This window comes from Cydia amplana, chromosome 12, assembly GCF_948474715.1.
Source record: "Cydia amplana chromosome 12, ilCydAmpl1.1, whole genome shotgun sequence".
NCBI lineage: Eukaryota > Metazoa > Arthropoda > Insecta > Lepidoptera > Tortricidae > Cydia > Cydia amplana.
This window is the reverse complement of record NC_086080.1, coordinates 13,959,127-13,973,663: the sequence shown is the minus strand read 5'-3', so window position 1 is coordinate 13,973,663 and position 14,537 is coordinate 13,959,127. Positions and strand designations below refer to the sequence as shown.

Below are 14,537 nucleotides of genomic sequence, written 5' to 3'. Positions count from 1 at the left end.
TAATCTAAACCAAAAATAGACATTCTTATTTTTCCGCTTGCCCTTTTGCAGGAGCTCCTCCTGCTTCTTTCTCTTTATTAGCCTTGGCTTCTAACTTGGCAGCTTTAGCTGCTTCTTTTGCTTCAGCCTTCTCTTTTTGCGCCTGTTTCTTGGCAGCTGCAGCAGCCTTCTTAGCTTCAAGTTCTGCTCTTCTTTCAGCTGCTTCTCTGTCTGCTTCCATTTTTCTCTTTAACTTCAACAACTGGAATTAGAAACGTGTAGGCGTTAAAATTATACGCTGTATTATTTTAATTTTTTTAAAGTTTCATTTAAAATGTCCCTTGTTCCTGTACATTCTCAAGTTTTATAAACAACTGGCGACCCGCCTCACCCGCCCCAGCTTCACACGAGTAAATATTAACAAATTATACACCTAAACCTTCTTCAAGAATCACTCTATTGATATGTGAAATTCGCATGAAAATCCGTCCAGTAGTTTTAGAGTACATACAGACAGACAGACGCGTTGGGGGACTTTAATTTATAAGATGTAGGTATAGGTTACGACGAAGCCAAGCCAACCAAGCAACGAAGTTATCAAACAGAATCTTCCTGACATATCCTGATTTTCTGACAGACAGACAGAAATTCATAAATTGTGGAAAGAAGAACATTACCTTCTTCTTCTCTGCTCGGTTCTTCAGGGTATCCCGCCATGCGGTCTGTATCACCCTCGCGGCGTGCTCGATGATGAACTTGTTCATTTTCTCGGTCATCTCCTGGTGGTATTCGGCTTCTCTCTCCGCCATCAGTGGGTCGAACTCTTTGGTTTGCTCTGCTAATTTAATCTGTGGAGACAATGGAATTGTTCGCTGTGGAGAATCTACCGGGAACACCGGTTTTGCGGCCTCACTAACGCATATTCGAATTTAAAGAGACAGAAAACGACATTGTAATTTCCGATGAACGCGGCTCTCAGAAATATGGAAATGAGCCTAAGAGCCGTTTCGCACTACGTCCGATCCCAATCCGATCCGAATCCGTGAAAATATGGTCCGAAGTAGCCGTAGAACTATTTCTATGGTAATTTACGCACTAGATCCGTCTGATTTCTTTCCGAAATCGGATGTCGGAGTGCGTAAATTACCATAGAAATAGTTCTACGGCTACCTCGGACCAAATTTTCACGGATTCGGATCGGATTCGGATCGGACGTAGTGCGAAACCGCTCTAATACAAACTGATTGTTGCTTTTCAGACCGAGGTGGTCAGCCTGGCTAGACGTATCTTCTTATTTCCTAGCCAAATTCATAAAACCATATTTGAAAATCCAGATTAAAGCGCTCTATTTTTTTGAACAAATAAAGGTGTCGTTCCATTTCCGACTGTACAAACAGCAACAACATACTACAAATTTCAAATCATGATGGTAGAAAAAGGCGGATGCATACTTCAGGTTAAACCGTGCGCCTTTATTATAAATTATTGTGGTTAATCTTTGAATGGTATTTTATAACGGTCAGAAATTTCAATTCAACTCCTCATGACACTACATACTAAACCTTATCATCAGGACTTTAACATCTTGACAGATGATTTATGCAGCGTCTGTAAGCGAGGAACAACGTCTCTCATGGCTGCATAAGTCAATGCGGGACCGGCATTTGCGACCGCATTTCTGGCAGCTGAAGTAGGAAGCCATGTCGGCAGTAATATCAGGTGGATTGTGTCAAGTGGAACGTCGATAACAAACCTAAGACCATTAAATTACCGTCAGGTTTTCGATCTGTTCAGCCTCGTCTTTATACATCTTGATCAGCTCATCCAGTTCTTCTTGCTTAGCAAACATTTCCACGTCGTATTTCTGCAGCCAAGACTGTAGCTGAGTTTCGCATTTCCTTCTGAAATATTAAACCAGAGCACTTCTTTAGTTAAAAGTTACCGCTATAAGGTTAGCAGTAACTTTTAAGCAGAAGTACTTGATATTAAAACAGAAGTGAATTGTAATTGGGTAAATTTCAAAATTTCGGGTCTGGATCATTTATATTATGAATTACGTACATTATGAAGTACCTATTAGTCATAGCTTCTATCCCGCGACTGATGAATCTGATGATGATTTGATGAATTTGATGATTGATAAAAAATATCCTATGTCCATCCCTAGGCCTCAAACTGCCTCAATACCAAATTTCAACTTAATCGGTTCAGCGGTTTAACCCCTCAACTGCCTTGTCCCGTATCCGCTCCAGGCAATTTGGACTGTAATTAACAGTTGAAAGGTTATAGTATAAAGTAGCAAATATTTGACACTGGCGTTAGAGGGGTTAAGCGTGAAGAAGTAAAAGACAGTTACTTCCGCATTTATAATATTAGCAGGGGTTTCTGGATTATCCGATTTTCAGAACTACCAGACAGTGGCAGATTTGCTCTTTAGCCCAGTAGGCCTAGGCCTAGGGCGGCAAGACATTAGGGGCGGCAACAAGGCGGCAGTCTTTATAATGGGTGCTGAGAAAAGAGCGGCGAGTAGTTACACTAGTTACTGTACAGAAGCTGGGGCCTAGGGCGGCCAAGACTGCAAATCCGCCAGTGCTACCAGAATACAGCCAAGCAGGTCTGATGTGAAGTTCTTACCTACGATCTCGCAGTAGTTTTTCAGCCATTAGACTGCGATGGAGCAAATTCTGATAAGCATCTTGGCTCTCGACCTGCTCTTCCATAAGCATCTGGTAATTGACCACGTGAGCTCGAGTGGCCAGCACCATTTGGCGTTCAGAATCAAGGCTGCAAAGTTTTTTTAGGACTTTTATGCTAAGTATATCCTTGTAAGGTCCTATCCGTAGTACAGTCGCCATCAGAGATATCGAAGCGGCCGAGGTGCTCAAAAACATCTGAACACGCCATCTAACGCCTTGACAGTAGAGCGTGTTCAGATATTTGTCAGTACCTTTACCGCCCCGATAACTGTACTATGTAGTTACTTCAATGTTAGGATGATATATCGGCCCTACAAATTCAGTCTCTTGGCTGCAAGGTTTGAATCAAGATGAGTATAAAGGGTTAAAGATTTTTTATACCACGTTGGTGACAAACGGAAAGCAGTCACCGCAGCTTATGGACGCCAGCAACCCCAGAGGTGTCACATGCGCGTTATCTACTCTTTAGACCTTTACACTTCTTTACCTTCCCTCCCCGAGAAAACCACTCAGCCATTCTGGTTTTTTTTCTAGACTAAAAAAACCTATTGTCTCGAGTTCTACTTAGGTAAGTATACATTGTAGTCAGTAGAGTCTGTACGGAAAGAGAAATATTACGACTAAGTATACATTCTACGACTCAACTCTTTCCGCACAGACTCTAAAATAGATAGATGTGAGTTCCAGGTTCCTTACATTATTACAAATTGTTACGGTTTTGATCTTATTTTAATTCGACCTTGAAATAAAACGTAAGTCATGAAATTGTCACGGTCGTATCAAAACCAGTACAGCGCCGTAACAAATTATTAAATTAGAATCGATTTCCACATGCGACCAGCAAATGGTCATAGGGACAAATTCCGTACACGAGCGTTTTTTTCTCAGACTAGTACTTACACAAATTTCATAGCAGCGATTGCTTTTAGTTTCAGCAAACAAAAGCAGATGGGCTTTTTTTCCTACGGCTGAAAAAAAAAAATATACACTCGTGTACTATGGGATTTACCCTACATATGACGGATTTAGTCGCACCGTACCCTCGCAGGCACCATTTTTTTTGCCTTTTTGACTTTAGGGTATTAATTAATTGTGTTGTTTAGCGTACATTTGTTTTTTCCTCTTGATAATCGCCTTATGGTCGCTAAGGGCAAGTTCTTCCTTCAACTGTGCTATCAATTCCGTCTTTTGTTGCATTACGCGCTCGTATTCCGCCTTCTCCTCTTCAAGGCTTTTTTTGTATTCTACATTGGAATTAAAATACTATTTATTGATAAAAACCGACGTAAAGAGAACATTTATCAAAATCAAATCAAATATTGTCAGGCAACTAAGGCCCATAGATATATACCTACCTTACAAACTAACATACATACATTTATAATATTAGGATTGAGAAGAGTGGACATTCAGGTGAGAAACTTGGCATGAAGGCTTGGCATTCTAGGTTACAAAAACGCCCGAAATACATTACATTGATAATGACACTTAATCCTTGTTGAATATTCATAAGTGGTCAGGATTAGCAAAATTCATAAACATTACAAGTTCACAAATACGGTACGAACTTTTATACCCGTACAAGAGAAGATTTAACAAGTTTTCTACCAATACGACCCGAATGATACTTCCAAAAAATGCCTACAACAATTTTCGTGACAGCTACTCCTTGTAAAAAACCGGCCAAGTGCGAGTCGGACTCGTGTTCCAAGGGTTTCGTATATTACACAATTTTTAACAAAATGTATTTTTTGATGTGAAACGCGAGTGAATTGCCTTTAAAAAACCCGTAAGGGTCGGATCAAAAACTATTACTTAGTTTTTGATCCGACCCTTACGGGTTTTTTAAATCCGGCTCACGCTTGACTGCACATTTCTAATAGGTTTTCCAGTGATATATAGGTAAAGACGACCTATTTTCTGTATTTTTTTTTTTCAAAATTTTAGACCCAGTAGTTTCGGAGATAATGGTAATTTTTTGCCTATTTTCTTAAATTACTTCTAAGTAAACTATTTGTCTTATAATTATAAAAATATATATATTTGAGATTCTCACAATGAGCTCTTTCATTCAACACGATATAGTTTGCAAAACTTTGTTTTTTAACTGTCTCATTCACCCCCCAAAAGTGCCCCCTATGTTTAAAATTCATTTAATTACGTTACATGTCCATCTTTGGGTCACAGACTTACATATGTGTACCAAATTTCAACTTAATTGGTTCAGCAGTTTCGGAGAAAATAGGCTGTGACAGACGGACAGCCAGACACACGAGTGATCCTATAAGGGTTCCGTTTTTCCTTTTGAGGTACGGAACCCTAAAAATGAACGACCATCATTTGATGCGCGGGGTATACAGGCTGTCTTTAGCCATTGGACAAACCGTGAAATCCCACCCTAATAAGGTTACTTCTCAGGAATGCTTTAACGTTAATATTTTTTTAATTAGAACAAAAGATAAAAAAATAAAAATGTTTAAACAACAGTTATGTCCAATAGTCGACTACAAAAAGAACCATACTGTACTAATCATTAGCAGTGATTTTGACAAATTCTACGAAAATGTGCGGCAATGATGACATATGATACTGGTTTTAAATACCCTAATGCATAATGTATAATATACATTTCGGCTTTGTTCAATGGCTAGAGACACCCTGTATTCCATCGTAAAATTTGCAATATACCTAACCGCTATTTATTTACGCGCGTTTGCGTACGATCGTCATACCGCGGTATTCGGAAAACAAGATCCGTTCTAGAGAAGAGAACGATACGATATGTACTAAGATACCCGGTAGCGGTAGTTTAGATTTCAACTAGATATCTTTTGCAGCTCAATTCGGGCAACCAATGTCACTTTTACGTTAAATTATCGTAGTAAGATCGTTTCAACATCGTTTTGAGATCTAAAAATACATACCTAACGAGACGTTTTAGACATTGTGGAAATCGTTCAAGAGTATCTCCAGAATCGCGGAAATGTCAAATTTTACAGGCTAGATCTTAAAAATACCGTTGTCGTATCTTGGTGATGTCTAATAGATATCTAGTTCCAAATCCGAATCGGGTCCATAATCAACTAACCTCTAATCTTCTCCAGACACTCGTTGTTACTTTTCTCAAGCTTCCTCGTGGTTATTATTGCGAAGATCTCCTCTGCAGCCGTAGTTTTCATCTGCATCACCATCAGGTCGCGGAACTCCTCCAACTTTTGCAGATATCTCAATCCAACGGCGGGGCATTTGACCTAAATCTTTGTAGTCTAGTAATCGCCACTTACACCATCCCACTAACCCGGTGTTAAGCTGTTAAACCGTTAACCCAGTGGCAATTTGTACTGGTAACCATGGTAACGCCAGGTTTAACCGGTTAACCCCGGGTTAGTGAATGGTGTAAGTGGCCCTAAGGTGTATTGCTAAGCGAAATTGATAAGCGGGCGAAGTGTTCAAAATTACTTTGACGCGCTCTTATTCTCCTAACCATAATGTCGCGTCAAGATCATTTTGAACACCTCGCCCGCTTAGCAACTAATGCTGCTTACTCAATGCACCTTTATTAGTGAAATATTGGAAAAAATATTATTTGCTTTGCATAGATACAGTCATGTATTTGCGTTGCTGATATCTGGTTGATACCTACTTATCTTATGGTTAGAAGAGCCTCAAATTATTGTTTCAATTAACATTCATATATTTTAGTAAGGTAAATGTGGCTAATTCCGTTATGTCATAGGGGCTATTCCGTCCACAAGCGTATATTTATTTGATTTACAATCGCAGGGAAAAAAGCATCCGCTTTTGATTGCTGAAACTAAAAGCAATCGCTACTTTGAAATGAAATTATCAATTTAGTTCGTCGTTCGAGGAAAACGTTACCTAGTAGACGGAATAGTCCCTATGACGGAATTAGCCATATTGTTTTAAAACAAATAGGTATAAGTACTCAAAAAATACTTACATTTTTATTTTCGTAATATAAAACATGCATCGGCATCGGGTCTGTGCTATTTCTCGTTTGAAAGTCTTTCTTCAACTGCGAAATTTGAACGCGGATTTAATTAATTAAATTGCCAACAATAGGAAAAACCGGCTAAGTGCGAGTCGGACTCCAGTACGAAGGGTACCGTACCATTACGCATAAAACGGCAAAAAAACACGTTTTTCTACTCGTCGACTGCAATGCTTGAATTAAGACTTCGTATACCAAAGTGAAATCGCATACTTTTTTCACTATGGGACCCCAACCCAACTATAATATTCATTTCGATACAGTTTAGTCAACTATAATGAAATTGACCACTCAAAAGCTGTCTAAAACTTGAATTTAGTGCGGAGCAAGTACCAGGGCCTCATGAGTTACGAGGTGTCGTTGACTAACCGGCCGGGAGGCGCGGGGCGCGGGGGCCGGGTCGCGTACGAGTATGAAGGTATCGCGGCTGCTCGCGCATCTTAGCTGCATACTTTTGGTTTTTTTACCTACATAATATGATTCTTCTACTAGTTTTAAGTATTTTTTTTTGTTGACTCGTAGAAAAAGTATTGTATACAATAGTGATATAATCAAGCTTTTCAATCTCGTACCTTCCTTAGGCAACTCAGCAAGCTTCGTTGCCTAAACACGGTACTCGACTGAAAAGCTCTCCATTATATCACGATTGTATAAAATACTATTGTTGTATGGGAACCCCACTTAAATATTTCATTTTGTTATTCGTTGTTATAGCGGCAACATAAATACATCATCTGTGAAAATTTCAACTGACAGACAGACGGACAGACATACAGACGGACAGACAGACAGACAGACGGATAGCGCAGTCTTAGTAATAGGGTCCCGTTTTTACCCTTTGGGTACGGAACCCTAATAAAAAATATTAACACATGAATTTACTCTCTAAAATAAGCTAGAAATACTTTACTTTAGTAAGATTACTTTTTACCTGTTCCGTGATCCTTTCAACGTGCGGTTTCAGCGCTGGGTAACTGCACAGAGTGTACATCATGTAACACAAGTCAGGATAGACACGGTTTTTCAATGATAAATCTCCCTGGAAAAAAAAGTATCTAATAGGGTATTTGGCTACCTACCAGTCAAATCAGTTTTTTTTTTCAAACTGTCAAAACGATTTTGCTACTATGGAATTTATATGAAACACTAGCATGTGACGTCACGATCAAATTACCTCCTCTTTATAGTTTTATACGGGTTTTATAATAGAAATTGTGTCTAAAAATAACTGCTATTTACGTTTGGCTATTAATCTTCTGGTGCTTTATTTCTTGCATCGTGTAAAATAAATTATTTTAAATACCTATGTATAGCCAAATGTATTCTTAACAAAAAAACTATGGGCACTTAAGTCTTTTTTTTTACTGCACCCGGGTTTTCGTTCATTTGTGCATTGATGACTATTTATTTGATTATGATACCTATACATAGACTAGGAATCCTCTAGACGGAGTTTAGAGCAATTATTTCATGAAACCGATGCTGCCAAAAATACGGGGGTGCGGGGGGACGAGGTGAGCGAATCCCGTGCCGTGATTGGTCCGTTCAAAGACACGGACCAATCACGGCACGGGATTGACTCGAAGATGGAGTAAAACTACCGTATAAGTGGCAGAGGGGGTAGCGTTACTATTATGCTCAGTCTAGAGGATGTCTTGTCTGTGTACCTATAATATGTTAAATGATTCTAACCGCCAGGATATCTTCCGCAGCTTCCATGTTATTAGCGCTCTCAGCATACAGAGGGCTTTCGTACTGATCAAGTGCAGAAATAACGACGTCCAAGTGTTTCTTCGTCAAAATTTTGGCCAGGATATTGTCATTCATCAGGGTTTTAATGCAAATGGCCAACTTTGTCTGGTACACCAACTTGTCCATGGACTTTGTAATACGGTCCGTTTGGATGTTGCATTCCATATCTATCGGAGAAGACCCTGAAAACGAAGAGAGATTACATTGGAACAGCTGTTTTTTTATATTTGTATTATTTGTGTGAGTCAATCGGTCCAAATACGGGAGGCCGGTTGCTCTTTTGTCGGAAAGAAGTATATATTTTGATGTCTAGTACTAGTACTAGTCTAGTACTGTCTATTACTGATTTGTCGGGCAGGTCCTGGCAGTGAAGACGGGTGGCCTTGTCCCGAGTTCCAGGTCTTCGCTGGGATTGGCGGTTTCATGGTTTAAGCTGCAACATTGCATGCCCTCTTTTTAAATGAATTCCATTCATGATGCAATTTTGCCATGCCTGTTTGCGAGAAGGGTAGGAAACCACGTTATATTTCACTGTATTCGATATTGATTTTCATAATATTCTTCAACTCCACTCGTCGTTTTAACGCGTTTGAATCGGACCCAGACCCACTACGTATAGTCCAGTAAGTAGTCGGTAGGTGTTGCAAGTATGGTCCACAAGTTCAACAAGGTCACAATGAACTTTAGCGTGCTATTACCCTTTTGGACGCCAATGACCGATATATCCGCACCGTGATTCAACGCCAAAGACCGATTAATCGGTCACATATCACAGAGCAAGATAGACCTACGTGCATATGCATAAAGTTCAATTTCAGTTTTGACACTTCGGTGACGTGGCGTCAGCGTGACAGCTTTTGTGTTTGACACGGCGTCGGTTAAATCCACTGGTGGATCGAGACGGTGGATGCTACTGGACAGAGGGAGTATTTGACATACCGATGTCCAATGTCCTTTTTGATTTTGACTGTTTTTTTCTTCCATTATAAAAAATATTTACTACAAAATTAAAGTTATACTCACATATGAACGTAAGTAAATATAAGAGTACATACATTTTGGACCATAGTTGGGAACTTATGGACTACAGCAGCTAGGGGCCTTACCATGATGTCTTATTGAGATTCTGTTTTGGACCTAAACTCAATTGCTAAAGGACAGAGCTACATAAGTCGCATAACTCCGTCCCTTAGCAATTCAGTTAGGTCCTACACAGAATCGCATTAAGACATCATAGGGCCTTAACCTTTTGAACGCCAATGACCGATATATGCGCACCGTAGGTTCAACGCCAAAGACCGATTAATCGGTCACAGACCACAGAGCAACATAGACCTTACGTGCATATGCATAAAATTCAATTTCAGTTTTGACACTTCGGTGACGTGGCGTCAGTGTGACAGATTTTGTGTTTGATACGGCGTCGAAAAGGTTAAGGGCGCTGCTGAGTGGTTTTACGGTAGGTAAGTAAAACGTTAAAGTGGGTAACCTACCATCGTCTCTCCCAGGTTCAATTATGGCCCCCGAGTCTGGTTCAGAAGCATTACTGCTGCCAGTTTTAGTGGAGCTATCTGAAGTGTATTCTGACAGGGATGAAGCATATGGTTCTGCCATTTTTAGTTGGTGAAAAGCTTCTTTTTAATAATAAAGTGTATTTAAATGATATTTAAATAGTAATAAAATTCTCTAAAGTAGAACATAAACGTCAAGGAAAAAATTAGAGGAATTAGTTGTGAAAGATGTTGTCAACTTGCCTGTCCGTGTCTTGTCTGTCAAGATGACATGATATTATGTTATACTCATAGATGTATTATTATACTTGTATCAAACCTCCCATCAAGCAATTTGACGAATGAGTTCGAGCACCCAAGTTATTTTTTATTTATAGCTGGTCAAACCAAATTGGCAGTAAATAAGAACAGAAAAAACTATACTTATCCTTTTCTTTTGGGTGCTAGTACTAGTGAAAGACAAAGCTAGTATGATTCTTTCTGTCTATGTTTGAAATGGGACAGTCCTTTGACAAACTATAGTAAAGATCACTAGATGATCACTAGAGACTGTGCGGAAAGAGAAGAGTCGTGGAATCATCGTGGAATGTATGACACCAGTGATGGCACCCAATCACATTTCGCGACTCCTCTTTCCGAACAAACTCTACCAAAGAATACAATACTCACTAGGATCACTACCAAATCACTACTTTCTACTTTCAAGCCATCATCTCAACTTTAACACCAGCGTTCGCCCACAGATTTAGGATAAGAGTGAGCACCAGTCAGAAGCTGAAGTTGCTAAGCGGGCGAGGTGTTCAAAATTACTAAGTTTTAAGATTTACCTCCGACGTTTCGAGGACGGCGTTGTCCCCGTGGTCTCGGAGAAGACTGGCTTAAGTTGACATTCAGCATCTTCTAACCGCACGAGTTTTTCGAACTACCCGCACTTGGTCTTGTTTATCAGCTTGAACGTTTTGCGCACTAGGGATGTCACTCTGTCGGACACACAACACTAACGATTTTCGATTTATCGACTGTCGATATTCGTTTACGCTCTTTTTACGCTTACATTTACTAATGACAGCGGGCTCAGCACGGATCCATTTTTATCCACTATCACTATGCCCGTCACTTTCGCACTTACCTACTTGTTAGAACGTGACAGGCATGGTGATAAATGATAAAAATGCGACCGTGCTACTAGGGCTGGATTCCATGTGGATGAGATCTTGAAACCCTCGTCCCGATTGAAATTACTATGTTTTTTGATTTCAATGGCTTCCCGTAGGACAGGATTTTAGGGTTATGCAGCTCTATCCAGTGGCTTGGTTCTGACTCCAAATGCTCAGCCACGGCAGACTTGTTCACCTGACGATTTTTGACAGCTGCAATATGTTCCTTAACTCTTTCTGCTATTGTGCGCTTTGTTTCTCCGATAATATATATAGGAACTACCACAACTGCAATCAATAGTTACATACTTTTTTGGGACATATTGGGATTTCGTATTTATTCCGCAGGAAGAGCTCTCTAACTAAACAAACTTCTCTAACTTCCTAACAATGATTTAAGCCCACCTTTTGTATGTATGATGTATTGTAATTTCCTTTGTGCAATAAATAAACAAAAGTTTCATAAATGAATTAAACCCGTATATTATTTATATCATATAATATGTATTATTTTAATACCTATAAATTAATACACAACAAAGTTATGCAAAAGACAAAAAGAAGTAGGTATAATCTAGACATGTGTAAATATGAAATAAAAACTACAATAACCATAAAATGCATAAAATATAGCAAACCTAAAACAAAGGTAATCGTCAGAAAATACAAAAAATATTAGTTTATCCAAAAAAAAAACATAAAAAAGATCTACTTATAGGAACAGACCAAGCTAGATAAATGCAACGATTTTGATAGCACAGACTGTGCATTGTTAATTTAAACGTCATAATTTCATAGAAGCTGGACATTTAAAATAACACTTGCACAGTCTGTACTGTGAAAATCGCTGCAGAGTTATCCAGGTTTGAATCTAGAATCCAGTTGATAATCTTCATAATAAATGTGTTCAAAAGCAACACGAGAAAGAAAATAATCGAAACCCGGCAACTGTTTCTCCTTCTCAATCTTCCTGTCCTTCTTTATCTTTATTAGTTTTGGCTTTTTGTTTTGTAGCTTTGGCTACTGTTGTATCCTTTTTAATCTTCTTGTTCATCTTTATCTTTATCAGATTTAGCTTCTTTTTTGGCACCTTTAGCTTCAGCCTTCTCTTTTGCTCTTTCCTTCTTATCTAGCAGCTCTTGCTTCTTGGCTTCAATTTCTGCTTTTTTAGCCGCCGCTTGTTTCTCCGCTTCCATTTTTCTCCTTAACTTTATTAACTGAAATTTAATTGAAAAGATGGTTATGTGGAGTGATGTTATCTAGGTCTTTAGAACCACCAGGGGATCTTGAATATAATTGATAGAATAGGTAGTACATTTAATAGATCTAGAATGACTTTCATGTTTACAGATGATTGTCTGTCACACGTCAAAAATTTAGTAAGATCTTCATCTACAGATATAGTTCCATATATTATATTCAGTCGCTGATTTTGGACATGAGCACTCTTGTACATTCTGGGCCTATGATATTTTCAACAATAAACTATCCAAAAATGATTCGGGGTCACGAAGGCAGAACGTAGAAAGTAGAAACAACATTAGGTACCGTTTTCTTTTCATTACGATTCTGCAACGTCGTGCGCCAAGCGTACTGTATGACCCTCGCGGCGTGCTCGACGATGAACTTGTCCAACTTGGCGGTCATCTCTTGATGGTATTCATTTTCCTTCTCCTCCATTAGGGGGAAGAACTCCTTGTCCTGTTTCTCTAGCTTGCGCTGTGAAGAAAATATAAAAATTTTACCTTCCAATAAAATTATTATTATGTTTCCTTCCACGTCTGAGATCTTCATTGAGAGCGTAACGCCTCCGTTGACCGATAGATGCCGCTAGCGTCTATGTAGTCGCTCCGCCGCCTCGCCGTGACGTAGTTCCGCTTCCCTTTCCTGCAAACAGACGCCCGCCCCCCGCCACTCGCCGCCGCTATGTCATTGTTGAGGAGAAGTACCGTCGATATAAAAGTAGCCTAGTAGCCTGCCAGGAAGGCATTACTCAGATCTCAGACGTGGAAGGAAACATAATAATAATTTTATTGGAAGGTAAAATTTTTATATTATGTGTTCCGTTCCACGTCTGAGATCTTCATTGAGACCTGTTTATTATCTCCTGGTGGCGAGTCAGCGGGCGCGCAAGCGTTAGGGCTACACCTACTGTCATATAACTCAGAGTAAGAATAAATATATACGCCTTATTGCAACCCATGAAATCACAATAACTCGTTATAATGATGCATTACAGGAAATTGAGAATTTAAACTGTAATCCCAGGTTCGAATCTGACGTTAAACTGGTTTGAGAGATTTCTCATTCGAAATCGCATCCGATCCGCAGAATCTCGGCGATAGGATCGTCTAAAGAAAGAGTCATGTTCCCCAATAAACTTAAGCCAAAATATCGCCAAGTAATTGGATAGTTTTCCAGCTAATTTAGTGATTAAGTACATCATCGAAAGCAATCGTAGGCGAGGCCGGATTGGATGAGACTACTGTGTCTGAAGGAAATAAGCGCAGTGTCCCCTAACATTTTGTGTAATTCTCACAAGTTGACGTACCCAGACTACCTACTGGGTCTATACTTTATTCCGAAGCTTCTAAGAGAGTCCAGTCGGTGAGACACGTTATCTGGTTTAGAACCGAATTTCGGACACAAAATAATAGCGTCAAAGTTATCTGTGTAATTGCCTGGGCTACAGTGTACGGCCTACGGTAAGGTCATTGACCCTGCGGCCTGATGCTAACAGTAAAGGTGCGGCAGCTCTTCTATATAGGTACGTTGTAGGATTATTCAAGTTAGGGCAAGTAATTTGAATAAGATTTCTCGCGTCCCAAGCTGGTGGTTTGGGAGGCGCGGGTCTCGCTATTAATGACGATGGAAGAAGGCATAGTGTCCGATAGTGGTTCACATACAGCACTTGTTACAGGCTTCTGAACAAGCAGAGATGCGATTTATTTGAAATACTTCTATTTAAAATGCAAATACAAAATGCAAAATACCTATTTTGTATTTTGCATTTAAATGCCTTTTAGTAAAAACCATTTTGTATTTTATTTGAAATACTTTTCGAGACGTATTTTGCATTTTTAATATTCATTTCAAAATGCAAAATACTTTGTGATTAAGTTTAGCCAACATTACCAGTCAAACAAAATGAAATGAACGAATGACGCTTGTATTGCCGAATTTGACCGATAGAGGCGCCTGCTAGCGCCTGGCGCTAGCGCCAGGAGGCCGATTTTTGAAATTCGACCGCTCGATTTCGTGTATTTCGTTCAGTAATATCTCCACTACTAGGCATGTAAATTCTACTAATAGAATCAAAAACTAGTGGTCAATACCACTAAATTCACAATTTATATCGCTCGTATTTCAAAAATCAGCATCTCGCCGTTTTCCACCGATTTTCGAGTGACGAAATCGAGCGATCGAAATT

The 14,537-nt window shown here is 39.4% G+C and overlaps 1 protein-coding gene across 1 annotated transcript in view; it reads right to left on the bottom strand.

Moving 5' to 3' along the window:
- Positions 1–25: 25 nt before the first annotated feature.
- The window catches only part of LOC134652753 (dynein regulatory complex protein 10-like), a 29,812-nt gene continuing 15,300 nt past the window's right edge, over positions 26–14,537 (bottom strand). Inside the window, exons 9-11 of the mRNA XM_063507915.1 lie at positions 12,656–12,826; positions 12,198–12,324; positions 26–114 (exon numbers count right to left, since the gene is read on the bottom strand). Of these exons, the coding sequence (XP_063363985.1) occupies positions 26–114; positions 12,198–12,324; positions 12,656–12,826 (387 nt within the window). The remainder of the gene's footprint in view (positions 115–12,197; positions 12,325–12,655; positions 12,827–14,537) is intronic.